This window comes from Periplaneta americana, chromosome 6 (genome assembly GCF_040183065.1).
Source record: "Periplaneta americana isolate PAMFEO1 chromosome 6, P.americana_PAMFEO1_priV1, whole genome shotgun sequence".
NCBI lineage: Eukaryota > Metazoa > Arthropoda > Insecta > Blattodea > Blattidae > Periplaneta > Periplaneta americana.
Genome location: NC_091122.1, coordinates 104140572 through 104158386, shown reverse-complemented (window position 1 = coordinate 104158386; position 17815 = coordinate 104140572). Strand labels below are relative to the sequence as shown.

The following is a 17815-nucleotide window of genomic DNA, read 5'->3' as shown; positions in this document are numbered from 1 at the left end:
TCAATAAATTTAGGAATGCAGTTATATTGTCAGACTCCAAAGCAGCTATTCTATCAATCGTCTCTAAACACACACCTTCATCTCAAACAGCAGAAATAACTAAAATGCTCTCTCAATATCACTCAATAAAAGAATTGTATTCCAATGGATACCATCCCATTGTGGAATCCTGGGAAACGAGAATGCGGATGCTTTAGCAAAGAAGGGCAGCACTGCTACTTACAGACCTGTTACTAAATCTACGTATTACTCTGTGAAGAGATTTATTAAATCTACATACTTAGACTTCAACAAACAAAATGTGATAACTCAATCCCAAGGGAAAAAATGGAACTCTCTGCATCAAAATCCACAGTTAATTCCCGATTTACCACGAAAATCGTCTGTAGCTGCATTTAGATTGGCAACAGACCATGATTGTTTGGCCAAACACCTGCATAGAATTGGAATATATCAGTCCCCTAACTGCCCATTGTGCAACTCAAACCAAGAAATGGATTCGGAACACCTCAAAATCTGTGCTTCAGTGGCTAGTCATGATAATATCTTTGAAAAATATTGGAATGCAAGAGGTCAAATGACTTTATTGTCAAACGCCTGGCATTAGAAAACAACATCTTCTTTTTCCATATGTCCATTAAGGTAGGTTTCTTTAATATAAAACCTGTATGTACAGTATCATTTTCAACACTCACATTATCATCACAATAAAATCTCAATGAGGTATCTCGTATTATTGTTGATGTCTTCCCAGTGCTGACAGCAATGTTGGAGATTCACTGTCTCTTCTTCTTCTTCTGCTCCTCCTCCTCCTCCTCCTCCTCCTTCTTCAAATGCTAGCTTTCCTTCTCTCAATTTTTTGTTTTGTGTTCTGAGCTGCACACTTTACAATATTTTCATCAGCCTACTTCTTCTTCATATGACACACCAGCTTCTAATTGATTCCATTCGTCTTATGTTGTGTTCAATTCTATTGCACTTTCAATCCTGAGAGAACCACAGAACCACTTTCATCCACAGTAAATCCACATTTATGAAAACAGATAGTGTTGAATCTGTGATTGCTTTCCAAACCTCTGGAATGAAATGCAGAGCATCCAGAACATTACCTTAATCAGAGTTTCATCATGAATCAACTTGTTGTCACGTGCTCATATTTTCTCACAAGATTCTTGCCGTAATAATGTTTAAATCACCTGAGTATACTTTGATAGCTGTAGAATAATCAATAATATTGGCCATTAAAAGCTTAGTCTGAATGTATGATTCCCAATCACATATAACAGATTGGTATTTCCATGTTAAAAATGGCAACATGTAAAAGAGAATAGTAGTTATGCGTCGTCAATCTCGAAAAATGAACATAATGAACAAGTTTTCTTTAAAGTTCATCCAAATTGCCTTTGCTATTAAACACAGTAAAACCTAGATTTGAAGTTTTCCTTGTTCCTACATCCAAGTTTTGTGTAATTCCTTGGTTGTACCCTTGATCACATGTAACAAATTGGTATATACTTTAACAAAAATTTGTGGTTTTTGTATGATTATCCAGGGAGAAGCAGGCACTAATCGTGAAGGCTACCCTCTGCGACCGGAGCTTGTGGAGTCTGTGATGTATCTGTACCGGGCAACTGGTGACCCATACCTTCTGGAGGTGGGCAAGGATATTCTGCGCAGCATCCAGCACAGTGCTCGCACACCCTGCGGCTATGCCACGGTATGCATTTCGTCTCCAGTTGGTGCTGAGAGTTTGTTTTGTGATAGATACAGCTCTTATAGGGCAAGTTTTCTAAGCCTATTTTGGTTTCTCATGCCATTTCTATAACTGTGTCACCACCACCATCACTACCACATCCACATCCACATCCACATCCACATCTACCTTTAACATTACAGTCAGCACCACATTCACCATTAACACAATCATCATATTCACAAACCACCACAACAGCAACAGCAAATCAATTTATCAACCATGATTTTACATACTTATTTGTCTCAAGTTTGAAGTCCACGAAACAAGATTAATAAATAGTTAAAAGAATTGAACAGGTCAACAGGTAAAATTTGTACACACTCATACGTAAAATTTAATGGAAATTCGGAATATATAATATAGGATGCCATTAAAAAAAATAAAGTTTACTGTCACACCCTGTATGCCTGAATAACTTTTTTCGAACACTGGTATCATATTGTATGGTTCATCTCAAACAGCTTTTGTATAAAACTTTTTTTTTTAATTAAAATTGAAGAAGTTATGAGTAATATTCCACACTTTTTGAACATTTTGTGTATTATATAATACAAGGTAGGTCAAAAGTCGCTTTCCCCAATATTCGTTCTTAGGTTTCATACTTGTACACATATACAGATGTCTTAACTTGAATATAATGAATAGCTGATGGGTTGACAACCATGTTCGTGCGTCAACTGTTTTTTTCAATGTTATGTCTTGTTATTGTGTTGAGTTACGTCTCTATGCAATAACTGCTAGTTTCTTGCAATGAATTGCAAATAATTATTAACCACAGAACATGTTTTTGTGCTACAATGTTGGTGGAAGCACAGTAAGAACACATTTTGTATCGAGAAACAGAGCCTCCATTTTGAACAAAATCTGTAAAGGAATGTGTAGTCAAATGTAAATTTAATGTAATTAAATGCGCGGATGCACTTCAATTTCAATCAAGTACTGGTACTTTGGAGAGGCCTTCTGCAGTTTCCTACTAAGAACAGAAACGAGAATGTCTACAAAAAAAAAATCAGAATAGGCTGTATCAGAAACGTTTGTGTGTGAATACATCTCTCAGGATGGGATGTTGAATGTAAGCTATCTGTTGCTTTTATGCCCACTCCCATTTGCGCTGCATATGCTTCGACATTGTGAATTTTCTCTCTTCACTCACTGCAAATTTTTCCATCACTTCGTATTCTCGAGTTACACTGCCTAGATTGCCATGCGACGTATCAATTCGTGCAACTTCCCCCTCTATCATATATCACTAGCTACAACACCCACTCCAACTCAAGGTCACAATAGCCTTACTGATCCTTCGTCTGTCAATCGCCATTTACTTCATTGGAATATGTCGTGTAGTTTAGAAATTATTGGTGCAACAAAACCTGCCTTAAATGTGTTGGTCGACTTTCTATGGCACTCTAGTGCTGGACCAAACTTAAAGACATTCACGTCGAAAAAAAAAGATAAATAATACACAAATTACACAATATAGAGTAGTATACAGCGACATGCAGCACATTGTCTGTTTTATGATGTCTCCAAACATCTCACGAACTGTGAACAGTACTCTGTGAAATGCTATTGGAGATAAGCAAGTCTCTTCCAAATTTGTTTTACTGCATACCAATTTTTATATAACATAAGTTTCTAGCAACAATGTAAGATTCACAAAAGTGTTTTATCGAAAGGGATGACATTAATAGCTAGCACTACAAATATTTAAATATATATTACAAATTTCAGAGCTCAAGGCAAGACTATAACTTAAATGCCAGACAGCCTCGTAATATAGGAGTGAAAAAACACTAAAATGAAAAATACTTACCAGATGTGTATTGACGATGTAAATCAGAGACTTAACTGACAACTGATGGATATCAGACAATAAGAATGGCTTCGTTAAAAATACAGAACTCACTTTTTTTTTTTTTTTTTGCAAGAATGCAGACAATGAAACAGGTAGTGAGCTTTGTGAAAAACGATTTTCTGAACATTTATTACCTAACACTGCAACAAGAGTCTTCAAAGTAATGGACAATGCATCACAGTAGAAAATATGAACCTTTTCCTATGGAATCATGGTGCAAAGCTGAAAAAGAAGACTGACTTAGGAGAAAAATATCTAGTGTGATGAAGAATATTGCTGAAATGAGAAATGTATTTATTTTTACAACACAGAAGGACATGAATGAGATCACGAAGACTGAGGATACTGCAGTATCTTGGCATATACTTTGGGGACTCAATTGTGCAAAGTTTTTTTCTGAATTTTTTTTTTTTTTTTCCATCGCTCTTGGTTGGGATTGAATCTATATAACATGAGTCCAGGGGCATACGGTGACAACTAGAACACTAAGAAAAATTTCACAGCATGGTGTCATTGTCGATGGTCTAGCAGGTACCATGCTAGCCCTTGGTTTCTGGGTTTGTGGATTCAAACCTAGCCAAGGGCAATGGACTGTAAAGAGCAATAAAATCATTAGCATTGCTTCCTCTCCAGAAATAAATAAAATTGATAGACCTCTCGCGTAGATTACAACATGTAAAAGAACCATGTCCAAGATAGAAGGCTTCATGAGAAATTTGTTGGCCTCTTCTCATCCACTCAGAATTTGGACCACAATAACTTCTGCAGTTAAAAGCATTAAATAAACCACCGTTGCCACCACCACCATCAGGACTGCTACTACATGGTGTACACCACATAATTGATTTCTTTTTACAATAATATTAAATTTATTAGGCATTGCATTATGTAGATAAGGTAAATATCTCATTGCTGGTGAAATGACTGTTCCTGTGTTTAATATGATGTCATAGATTAAAGATGTACGGGATCATCGTAAGGAAGACCGTATGGAGTCATTCTTCTTGGCTGAGACCACCAAATATTTGTACTTGCTTTTCGACACAGACAACTTCCTACATAACCGCGGCCAGCATGGTATGGTGGTGAACACGCCCTGGGGAGAGTGTGTGCTTGAGGCAGGTGGCTACATATTCAACACAGGTTGGCTTTTTTATATTATTCGAATGTACCAAAGTAGTCTTTTATACTGCAATTTAGAGAGCTAAGAACCGTTATATCTTATTAATCCATAAAAAAGTACAATATTCATTTGTATTACAATACTACTTTTAATAATTATATTAATCTTAATACTAATAATATAGAAATAATAGACGACAAAAACGTTTATATAGCAGAAAAAGAAACAATAACTGTACTGATAAAATTATATAATTCTGGGCTCGAAATAAACCAGACCAGTGTCTAGAAAAATATCTAGTGAATTTCAGGAACCTTTACATTCTGTCTCGTAATAAATAACTATTGTCCGTTCTGGATCATTTTAATTTGGTACTAATTATATATAGGCTATTTCACTCATTTTTCAATTACACCCTAAATGTGAATTGTTAAAAATACTGACTGGCACTGCTTTATTGTATTACAATATTCGTATAAGCTCTCACTAACTTATAATATTCTTGTTGGATTTAGCATTGAATATCATTGAGGTTCTGAATACTGGTGTGGTGTTAATGATATTAGGACAGGGACTCAACAACACTTAATCATTCCATATTGAGCTAATGATCAGATGTCATAGAACACTGCTAAGAAGCGAGTCGACCTCAGTAACCACTTCAAAGATTTTGCAAAACAGAAGTCCCAGTCATAAATGTAGGACTGGAAATCATTTTTTTTCGCTAGTAATAATATACAACATTGAAGTTAATTATTAAAAATGTGTGCATTTTATTCAATTGTTTTCAGCTGAATGAAGTGACTACCACTCGTGGTTTCTGTCTGTGTAAATATGATGAAGGGATTAAAATTCCTAAGACATGTTTCCGAAATTTTGAAACTTTGTACAGTGTAAAAAATATTTTGCTGATTTGGCAACACAGCTAATACCATAAACTTGTATTTTCCACATTAATGAACGCGAAATGGGAGCTGAAATAGAAAAGGCAAATCCATGGAATACAGTGATCACAATTCCAGGCAAAGTACATGCCCTGCAAAGAAATCTGATATACTTGTATGCATTTTCAGTGACTCGATGGGAGCTATTCTAAATTTCATGAAATATACTCCAACTTCCTATGCATAAATCACAATGTCTATACAAAAAATATTAAATAAACTAAATCTTCAAAAAGACATAATATTCCAATGGATACCTAGTCATTTCGGCATTACTGGAAATGAGATTGTTGATGTTATTGCTAAACAGGCAACATCTCTGGGGCCCAAACCTATGGAAATAACTTCTTTAACCAGCGCTTATTCTGCAGTTAATTCTCATTTAACAAATTTATGGGTCGAATTATGGCTTTCTTCTGATAAAGGCCAAGTACTTCAAAACATTCAAACTTTTTTAGCAAGAGCCAGGACAGGCCATATTATCACTCAGAATTATCTTCACCGCTTTAATCTTGTTGACTCTAGTAGTTGTTGCTGGTGCAACAATAACGAAGAAGATTTGGATCATATCCTCTTAAACTGCCCTGTCACAAACATCCATAGAACTAATCTAAAATCTGCAATCCCTGTAACCTTGGACAATTCTCTCCAATATATACTGAATACACCTCATCTTTGGAATGTGGCTGCTGAAATATACAACCAGCATCGTGCTTTTTTTGTAAGAAGAGGAAATTCATAGTGATACATAGTGGAACTCGTGTTGTCAGCAAATAGCTGGATACACTACGAAGATAGATAGTCAGAAGAAATTCTAGTAAAAAGTAGGAGAATGGGTAACTGTTACATATGGAAAGCAAGTATACACAGACCAGGTCAAAAAGATTAATTCAGATAATAGAATTAAAATGTCAGTTATGCACGAGTTTTGCATTGAAGAGTACAAATGGCCAAAGGATCCAGACTGCATCATCTACGATCCAGGGGACATTATAGATCACCCAAACAGATGCACAAGAGAGGAAGTTTCAAATTTGAGAATCTGTAATATTGCATGCTGTTGTCACACTTTTGTTTGTTATATGTTAAATGTGTTGCTGTCTAACTAAATGCTTTGAGAATGCCAAGAAACCATGTTCTTGATTTCATTTTTCATAGTTTAGTGCACAAGTCCCATACGTGACAGCTGATGTCCCAAACGTGACAACACAGTTAAAAGTAAATTCTACTCTGTTGAAGAGCAAGAAGTTAATCTGAATGGTCTAGTCGATAAGCAAACTTCACAATGAAAACATAACAAATTTGTCAAATTTTTAACATTGATAGTTTAGCTGAATTTCGATAGTACAAAAGCAATATGATGGTGGACTTCGATAATAATTAAGTAACCCCAGTAATAGTGCTTCCACTAAGAGTCTAAATGCACTCTGAATCTCCTGAAGTGTCCTGCTAAGTCTCATAACAAGCCAAATTTTTTTGAAACCATTTTACTAGATGTTAGAGTAATTATTTCAAAATAAAATTGTAAGCAACTGTCCCACAGTGACAGTGTGACAGTGAAATGCCCCATATATATAGACTTGTTGTTCTGTGTGATGCATCTTCAGTTCGTCTTATCATCCAATAAATCCAACACAACCCTGCCATGCTCAACAGAATTGGACAATCAATGCTGCAAAGGTGTAAAAAATGTAATGAGGTACAGGGCATGGAATTTGAACAGCTATTGTAAATTGTCAGAACATGCATAGATAATCAAATTTAATTTGTGCATCCTCTCTGTGTGATCTATCATTCCTCAAAGTTAATCTGTTTACGCTCTGTATATTGAAAAAAAGTAGACAGTATTTAACGTGGTCCAGTATTGTCCTCTGTATCTAATGGTTATCATATGGCCTGTTTGCTCGTCAAGTGGTGTAAGTCTAAAAATCCTGTCCTAAGAAAAACAGGGTTTTGCATTCCTTACATTTTTAAAATTCTAGCAGCAAGTCCTTCTATTGATGCTGAAATATACAGTATGTGATGGAGTAACGCATAGACTGAACTGTCTGAATGCATCACAAGTAGCTGACTTACTTCATTAGACACAAACGTGAGATGAAAATGAACTTCTAACGTGCTTTGTTGGTAGATTTATGTACTATGAACTTACTTCACTTGTCAAATTAATAATTCTCCATATGGAGAATACCATGGCACTACTACTCAATTTCGATAATTTCTGACTTAACACCAGTTGGTGACTACGCAGCCTATATCTGAGGTTTACGGGTTCAAACCCAGCCTCAGGGCTATACATTTTTTGGACAAGAAAATCTATATAGTATGACTTCCTACAGGAAGGAAATAAACCTGTAGGGTTCATGTCTCTTAATTTGCAGCGTGTGAAAGATCTTGACACAATCGAATATTGTAGCAAAATTAAATGGCTGCCTTTCAAGTGAAAAGTTTGTCTGACTGGAACTGAAACTCTGAAATACATACACACACTATTAGAATGTTCTATACAAAATCCTCACAAGAACAAACTAAAGAAACGGTTTAACTTCACTGAAGAAACTGACTTCATCAAAATCTTAACTAGTCCAAAACTGTACAAAATCAGCAGGAATATACGGAATAACTTCCATGAAGTTGAAACAAGTAGGAAGAAGCAAAAATAAAATGATAAATCACTCATCATTTTCATTGGTTCAAAGACCTGTTTTACTTTCTTCAAACACAGACCAGAACTGAAATGTCTTTTGTTGCAGTGAATATAGCACTGCGAAAAAAAAATACTTGCATGTAATTATTGATGACGGGAGTAATGAAAGCAACAATACGTAGAAGCATATATTATGTAGAGTAAGATCCTGTCGACAAAACTTTGCTGTTTACAGTAACAAACCAATTCCTTCTGCAGACGTAAGTCTTGCTAACAGATTATCTAAAACTCTTTAATTGATATCATATGGGATAGTAAACCATTTTAATTCCTCCTGTAAATTAGTCTGAACATAGAAACTCTTTATTCTGAGATCTCGAGAGGAGTTTGAAGACTAAATTTTGGTTTGAGACTGATTAATGTTATGTATTTCAGAGGCACATCCGATAGATCCAGGTGCCCTTCACTGCTGCAGTGGACATCGTCAAGCTGACGTGCAAGGTGTGATGTCAACTCTTGATTCTGGAACTCTGAGGGGAGATCCACTGCCTGTGAGCCGTAGGTCACGAAAGCCTACCCAACCATCACGCAGTAAGATATATCTTTTATGATTATTTCTTGGACATATTTTGCTCGTTGTGTACATATATCCATTTTCAAAGTGATCTCCCTCAGTTATGATACATTTGTGCAAAAATTAATACAGGCCATGAAAAACGTTTTTTAGAATCAATAGAACAACACTAGTATTGCAGTTAGACAACCAGTATGTGCACCATCACAAAATTATCCCTACTTTCTGTGAAATGTTCATGTCACTTAAGCACTGCTACAGTATTTTAGAGTTTCAGTTATCATTTCGCCTAATTTTTTACAGCATTCGTATTTGGCTGAACTTTGTTACTATCATTGTAGCAAAACTTCATATAGGCCAGGCCTGGCCAACTTGTTTCATGCTGTGATCTACCTTTTCCCGTTAAGCGCTGTGAGCTACTACATTTATTAATGTATTTTTTAATTAATACAAATACAGGTTGAGAGAACAAATGACGCAATATTTTAAGATTACTGTACCATGTTAATGGGAAGATTGTGGCTATATATCATCTACCAGGCTTTCAAAATCAGACATATATTGTGACAGTGCCAGGCTCAAGGAACTTTTCAAATGCAGATCCGTTAAACTGGAGTTATGTTTTATCTTCATTAGCTTGAAGTATGAAAATGCAGATTCATATTAATCCAATCCAAAACAAGAATGCAGCATTTCTACCATCTCTATTATCCATCCAGCTTAAGAAAGAAGGCTTACATAAAGAAAGCAATTAGTATTATGGCATTTACCTATCTATATGCCATTAGGAAAGTCCAGGGAAACAGACAGGATTTGGAATTGAACAGGTTACATCAGCTGCTTGTTTATGTGGATGTTGTGAATTTGTTAAGAGAAAATCCACAAACTATTAGGAAGAACACGGGAATTTTACTTGAAGCAAGTAATGAGATAGGTTTGGAAGTAAATCCCGAAAAGACAAAGTATATGATTATGTCTCGTGAGCAGAACATGGTACGAAATGGAAATATAAAAATTTGAAATTAATACTTTGAAGAAGTAGAAAAATTCAAATATTTTGGAGCAACAGTAACAAATAAAAATGACACTCGAGAAGAAATTAAATGCAGAATAAATATGGGAAATGCCTACTATTATTCGGTTGAGAAGCTTTTGTCATCTAGTCTGCTTTCAAAAAAACTGAAAGTTAGAATTTATAAAACAGTTATATTACCAATTGTTCTGTATGATTGTGAAGCTTGGATTCTAATTTTGAGAGAGGAACAGAGGTTAAAGGTGTTCGAGACTAAAGTGCTTAGGAAAATATTTGCCCTAAGAGGAATGAAGTTACAGGAGAATGGAGGAAGTTACACAATGCAGAACTGCATGCATTGTGTTCTTCACCTGACGTAATTAGGAACATTAAATCCAGATGTTTGAGATGGACAGGGCATGTAGCATGTATGGTGAATCCAGAAATGCGTATAAAGTGTTAGTTCGGAGACTTGAGGGAAAAAGACCTTTGAGGAGGCCGAGATGTAAATGGGAGGATAATATTAAACTGGATTTGAAAGCACTGGTCCTATCATTGCAGGACTCTCTACTTTACTCAGCCACTGACAGTATGAAATTAGGTATCTTCTCACGACACTCCAGTTTTCAGAGAAGAATTTGATTTCGTAATAGATCTTAATTAACCTGTAATGAGTAAGCATTTAAATATAGTCGTGTGTACCTTTCTGCTCTCTCATCCGGGCTGAGGATCGGCTATGGTGGAGTTACTATATACTTATTTCTGTACATTATACTGTATACATTACTTATACTGTAACAATGTTTACAGATTTATTTCAGTTTACTCTACATTAATTTACAATCAGGCAAAATCTTGCTGCCATCATCATCATTGTCGGTTAGTCCAAAATTAATTATTTCGTCAATGGCAGCATTCATTCGCTCGAACTTCTGTAGTATTGTTTCTCCAATGCAGTGATGTGTCTGCAGTACTAGTCCAATCTGTTGCTATCACAGCAGGAAGTTTTAATTGTCAAGATTTCTAAGTTAGATAAAGTAATGTCTCCCATTATATTGTGTGCTCAAATGTATTGTTTGACCTTACCACAGGCCAACTCAATCGTACTAAGATCACAGTTATAATAAGGAGGTAAATAAAGAACTCTATGACCATGTGCTTTCAAAAAGTTTTTCTATCTCTTATTCCTTTGTTTTGGGTTTATCGAGGCTCACCTCGCCTATAGCTGAGTGGTTAGTCTGTCTTCAACTGTGGTGACCCGGGTTTGATGCCTATCTGGGTCATGGAGATATTTGTGATGGACAAAGCAAAAGAGGGGTTTTTCTTCGGGTTCTCTCGTTTCCCCTCACTGTTATCATCATTCCACCAATACTCAACAGTTGTTGTTGTTTTCTAATGCCAGGCGTTGACAATAAAGTCATTTGACCTCTTGCACTCCAATATTTTTCAAAGATATTATCATGACCAGCCAATGAATACTTAACAGTTACTCTCAGTCTGCGAGGTCCCGAGCCAGGTCTTCAGAACAAATAAAAAATGGCTGTAAGTTGTACACATTATGTTTAATAATTAATTAATCCCGAAGAGCAGCCTTACTCATAGCGGTATTATAATCCACCCCTCTCCTTTGCAACTAAGCAAGCAACCATCTCTCCTGACGATATTCTTGGTGGGTTGTTTGTCTATTATTGTTTAGAGCAGGGTTGTGAACTTAATACCTCTCAAGGCCCAAATTTAAATATTAATAGAAAAATTATTCTTTTTCAGCAGTAATGAGCACAAAAACATTGTTGACCATGGTTTTTATGGTCGTCACTAAATAACTGAAATCTAAGTCTAAATTCTTCTACATACACTGTTTAATGACGACATTGTATCCCTATTATGGGAAATAAATTATTTTTGTGGGGTTGTCACTCGAAGAATATGTGATAACACGGCATCTGAAAGTCTGTTTCTGGTTTTAGATTTCACATGCTTCAGTGATGGAAACACAACTTCGTATTATGTAGGTATTTGCGAAAAGAAACAAAACTTGAGAGCCTAGTTTCGCAGCAATTGGTAAAGTTCTGGTCAAAGCAGTTTCCAGAAGTCAGTTCCAGATGTGTTGATGGATGGATCACATTGATGTTCACGTTTATTTTGCAGATGACCTAGTTGAGATTCAACATCACAATGTACAGGAAACAGTACTACTGAGATAGACCAGACTGAATGACCAAACCCAAGTTGAGGAAGTGGGTCTCACCCTTATCATTTCTAGTGTTCACCTGTCTATTATCATGAACATTACAGAGAGAAAAATTTGTATCTGACTGGCCAGCCCCATCTGCTATCATCGAGGCTTTTATGTTACCATACTCTGTACAATATTATCCTTCATGTTAGAAACTGGCCATAAAACAAGTTTTTGAAAATTTAAACGAGTTTACATCACTCTGAATGTTCATACTTTTACAGTCTTATTAATAAACCGTGTATAGTTCTTATACGAGACTTATGCAGAGTTGAGACAGAAAACTTTACTAATAAACCATGCATAAGTGATGGATGTACAAACAGGCTGTAACTGTACAATGGGAATTGCTTTGCAGTAGTTATATACATGAAACCCCTTGTTTAAGCATTGTATATAGAGAAAAAATGGCCGTCCTTCTAACAGCTGTTCGTATCGACTGTCATTTTATGATGATGGTTGCATTGTAACCACAGAACAAAAAACCAAAGTGCACAGATCAATTAGAATAATATTGCTGTAGCTTGCACTCTCTGACCAAAATATAGTGTAGTAATTGATTAGAGCCAGTTGTACTATCGATACTTATCACGCCACACTAGAGCACTCTACCGGATGCAACAGAGAACCTCAGATATGCTTGCTTACCTTTCGTAACGAAGTAATGACGTAGCTGTGCAACAGTTATACTGTTATACACGACGTATGTAATGATTATTAGTAAGGAATTTACACATGACGTATAAACGAGCTACTCATTGTATAAGTATAAGACAATTAAACATCTGTATATAGAGTTTTTATTAGTAAGATTAATAATGTTTATGTTGTTCTGTAGCAGAAACATCCAAGGCAGAGCACCTGAACTTTGAACGGACTGAAGATATTGTACCACTTGTTCCCCCATACACACCAGAAGTCAAGACTCCAGACTCGAAGTCAAACGCTCAGAAATTCATGAAAACTGACGACACTGAGGAACTGGTATCGGACATGGGTGGAGCTATTGATGTGATCCGCTTATCTGCTCCAGAAGATGGGCCTGAAGAAACACCAAATAATCATAACCCAGATGTACAACATGGTGTAAATGTTGCTAACATCAGTATATCAAAAAACCGATCTGAGGATTTTTCACTAGAGACAAATGCAAGCAGCAAGGAGTCGACAGTAGACCAAGCCAGTGGTTCTCAGTCTGAACACATGAAGGAGCACCCCAATCCTTCTACAACAGTATCCAATGATATTCTTGAGTATCGAGCTGATGACAGTGACAGAGTGTATGCAGTGAGAGACTATGCAGATGATGAGGGCAGAGACCCTGACAAATTGTTCGACAGCTCTCTTATACAACAGAATCTTTCAGATAAGGCAAACATGGGGGGTGACGTCACAGCGGAATCGGATGCATCAGTACAACTGGAGGACCAAGCAGTAGATGAGGTAAGTCACATTTCTGTTGTGACCACAGTGAAATACAATTCTTGCATATGCCACATGGAGAATTGAGGATTTGTAAATTTAACTAAACACGAATCTGCATTATTTTTTCTATACTACATTTATGATATTCTCAACATAAAAATTTTGCAATGAAAAGAAATGCAACCTTTCATAAGTACCTTCGCTTGTAAAAGTCACACCTGTGCACTGTTGTATAAAGAACACACAATTTATGAGTCTTTAACAGTAAAACAAATTTATAAAGAATACAGATATTTAATAAACGTCTAGGAGTAACAAACAGTTTGCAAACATATATGCATGCAGCCAGAACGTCTTACATCATATTTGTTTCGTGCATGAAGTTGATTGAAAATACTCGCGGCATTGTTTGAATTGCAAGACACAAGCTGCAATTTTCATGTGTCCAGTTCACATGTGCTGCAAGAGATATTGCTGTAGCTGACATCAGCATCAATGAAGAGTCTTTCTTCCTTATAACCAAAATAATATAATCATTTCTGATTTGTTCTATTCATGCTACATGTCCAATCTGTTACTATGTAATATCTTCCAGGGGACATCTGACGACCAGTCTGGCCTGCCAGCATTCATGGCTCACCTCTTATCAACAACAGTGACTCCATCCACACTCCAGTTTGATCCACAATCTTTATTAGAAAGACTGCGCACTGAAGCAAAATATAAGAGTAATGCATCATGGGAACAGGATTACCAGTTGCTCTCATGTGCAGCTCAACCATTTCTGCAGCGATTATCAATGTCAGGGGAAATATTTGGACCTTCATAGTGTGACCTCATTTCGTATGTTTGTGATTACGGACAATGATATTGAGTATGTAATAGAAATATCCTGAAATACCATATTATACTCAATATTGGCGGCACTTTTTCTTATTCACAGATTTAAGAACCAAAATATGACACAAATAATTTTTGGTATAATTTTGTTAACATGGAAAACTAGTTATTTTCATATTGTTTAATGTTGTTTATAATGTTTTCTCTCTCCCTATTCAGCAGTTAAATAATAAAAAACAATGTTGGGCAACTGAAATGAAAGGCTGTAATACAAAAGTATTGTTGGTGACTGGTAAATCCGGCCCTGTAACGAATTTCACCCACTCCACTTCTAACAGTCCGCACGCTGTCAACAAACACGTGACAAACAGAGGTATAGGGTAGAGAAGAAACTGCCCTGCTACTGCCACTATTGATAAAGAAAACATATTACTCACCGGTGAATCATGATGGTGTTGCTTCAATTATATTAGCCTCAGAAACCGTTTTAGCTGTATTTGATAACAGCCATCCCATTAACTGAACACATTAACCTGTTCAAATATTTTATTTACTATTACATATTACTTGCTTATTTTCTGTTACGAAAAAAGGGCGCTGTTTAAAAAAAACAGCACTATATGAACAGTTGGATACACTTAGCTAAATCACACGAGAAATGTCGGAATTCAAACATTAACCAAAATGACATATTGCAAGAAAGAGACGAATTCACATTGCATATTTCTGACAAAATCAGAAGGAAAATAAGTTTGAAAAGATTTCTAAGACCCTGGTAAATTACTATGTACATTAGTTCGCCGAAATTAACTATTTCATCAAACATTTGTGATGGATGGTAATTAAAGCAATATTGGAAACTTAGGACTGCAGTGTCCTAAATGTAATAGGTATATCAAATAGCAAATACACATTAAAGCGATCTGAGGGTATTCTGAAAATGACTATAACTACAGCTAAATAGTAAATGCTAGTTCGCTATTATGTAGTTTAATTAGTAACGGGAAAACGTTATGCCAATCTAGTCGCAGTCCTTTCAACAGCTGTAAATGAATTAACATACTCCTTTAATAAATTGCGAGTTAATCACACTCTTCAGTAATTTCAAAATTGTTTCGATAAGCTAACTGCAAATTAAGAGAAAGTGCCAGCCAGCACTTTGTTGTAAAAATAGAATAAAAATACTTTTAAGAAGTCGCGTTGTGAAAGTAGCTAGCAATAAATTTTCACAAGAAAGAAGTGTAGGGTCCGCAGTTACGACAACGTGTGCTTCCCAACTAGGCAGTCCGTGGTTCCATTCCTGATGGGGGTGAAATTTATCTCTGTGCCATAGGACTCGGTAGGTCTTGCACTTGTCCTGTAATGTCTCCACAATGGTCCTGTATTGTGAGAGATATGTCATCCCCTACATCTCGTTGGCTTGTTGAGTCGGTTAAGGTGGAGATAAAACAAGACAAAGAAAGAAGTTGTGTACGAAGACCTGCCGAAGGATAGCGAGACTCCCTTGAATCATTAAGAAATGGACAAAGGGCTAAAGTAACGAAGAAGTTCATTACGTGTCATCATCAGTAATTATCAAATCAGGCTTGGCATTGAAATCAGGTTCCCGCTTTCAAACTAGGCAGAGGGAGTCAGATGTTAACACCGAATGAGTAAGTCCAAGGCGACATTTATTATAACTAAAAACTTGAAACAATTATAAAGAAGAACACACTAACTAAACTAAATTGTTATAACAAAAACTAAAGAGCTACAGACGTGGACAAATTATTAGCAAAATTGAACATTTTTATTATATATTTTTACAAAATATGATTCTTCAATTTAGACTACAGTTGACATTTTTGTGTATTTCCAAATTATTAGCAAAATTGAAGATTTGTGTTGTATATTTTTCAAAATTTAACTCCTCAATTTGGACTACATTTGATATTTTCGCATATTTACAAATTATTAGCAAAACTGAAGATTTTTATTGTATATTTTTACAAAATTCGATTCTTGAATTTGGACTACAGCTGACATTTTGGATATTTCCAAATTATTAGCAAAACTGAAGATTTTTGTTTTATATTTTTACAAAATTTGACTCTTCAATGCAGTTGACATTTTTGCTAATTTACAAATTATTAGCAAAATTGAAGATTTTTATTATATATTTTTACAAAACTTGACTCCTCAATTTAAACTACAGTTGACATTTTTGCATATTTCTCTCTACTGTAATGATGGAAATATCCAAAATTGTCAACTGTAGTCTAAATTGAAAAGTCAAATTTTGTAAACAAAATATCATAAAAATCGTCAATTTTGTTAATAATTTGTCCACGTCTGTAGTAATATATTACAGGACGCGAAAGCGAAAGATCACCAGACCAAATGTTTTCAACACGTACAACACACAGGCAGGCAGGAAGGCAAGACTGAGGATCTGACCACCTGACAACCATAAACTGACTTACGAACTCTTGCGACTGAAGCGTGTGGTGGGTGGGGAGCAATTTTCACCCCTAACTTCTCCAAGTTCTAGGGTCGGATTTACCAGTCACTAACACTAGTTTATTTTTTGAAAGAAAAAAAATCTTTTAGGGATGTGACATCTAGTCTGTGTAATATAGTACAGATACGGAAATAAAATTTGAAGCGCTCATATTATATGTTTCGCTTAACAACATATTGCGCATGTGCAGTAAACGAAGTCCCTGTATATATGCTACTTGTGGACAGTAGTGCGAAATTCTTGCCTACATACATACAGGTGTACTCCCAACAAGTCTCACTCTAAATTTTAATTCTGTATCTGTACATGATGTTGCTCTACACACTAATCAAAGTGAAGAATAATTCTTGCCACAAATCTAAATTATTGTTGTAACAGAATGTAATATAATAAAAATATTAAATTGACATCAGTAAGTTACATTTTTTGTGCTGTATTTATTTTATTTTATTGGGTTATTTTACGACGCGTATCAACATCAAGGTTATTTAGCATCTGAATGATGTGAAGGTGATAATGCTGGTGAAATGAGTCCGGGGTCCAGCACCGAAAGTTACCCAGCATTTGCTCGTATTGGGTTGAGGGAAAACCTCGGAAAAACCTCAACCAGGTAACTTGCCCCGACCGGGATTCGAACCCGGGACACCTGGTTTCGCAGTCAGACACGCTGACCGTTACTCCATAGGTGTGGACTTTTGTGCTGTAAAATATTACTCGGCCCAGAAAGTAATTTCCCACATTTTTTCTCAGTAAATATTTATTCCAGAGTGTGGCCAACTCCATGTCTTCGTGGTGCACTGATTAATGCTAAGAGAGTTACAATATGGCGAACTTCCCATCAAGAACTAAAGATGGAAAAACAGGCTTTATCAAGCTATAGCTGAAAAATTCAACAGTTTTTAC

The 17815-nt window shown here is 35.9% G+C and overlaps 1 protein-coding gene across 2 annotated transcripts in view; it reads left to right on the top strand.

Annotated features, from left to right (window-relative positions):
• Positions 1–17334, top strand: part of LOC138701600 (ER degradation-enhancing alpha-mannosidase-like protein 2) — a 29770-nt gene extending 12436 nt beyond the window's left edge. Inside the window, exons 7-11 of one of the 2 annotated variants that reach the window (XM_069828657.1) lie at positions 1553–1717; positions 4565–4754; positions 8761–8916; positions 12989–13590; positions 14168–17334. In XM_069828657.1, the coding sequence (XP_069684758.1) occupies positions 1553–1717; positions 4565–4754; positions 8761–8916; positions 12989–13590; positions 14168–14401 (1347 nt within the window). In that variant the 3' untranslated portion in view covers positions 14402–17334. Of the gene's footprint in view, positions 1–1552; positions 1718–4564; positions 4755–8760; positions 8917–12985; positions 13591–14167 lie in introns of both variants that reach the window. The other variant, XM_069828656.1, reaches the window with a different exon arrangement.
• The last annotated feature ends 481 nt before the right edge of the window (positions 17335–17815 follow it).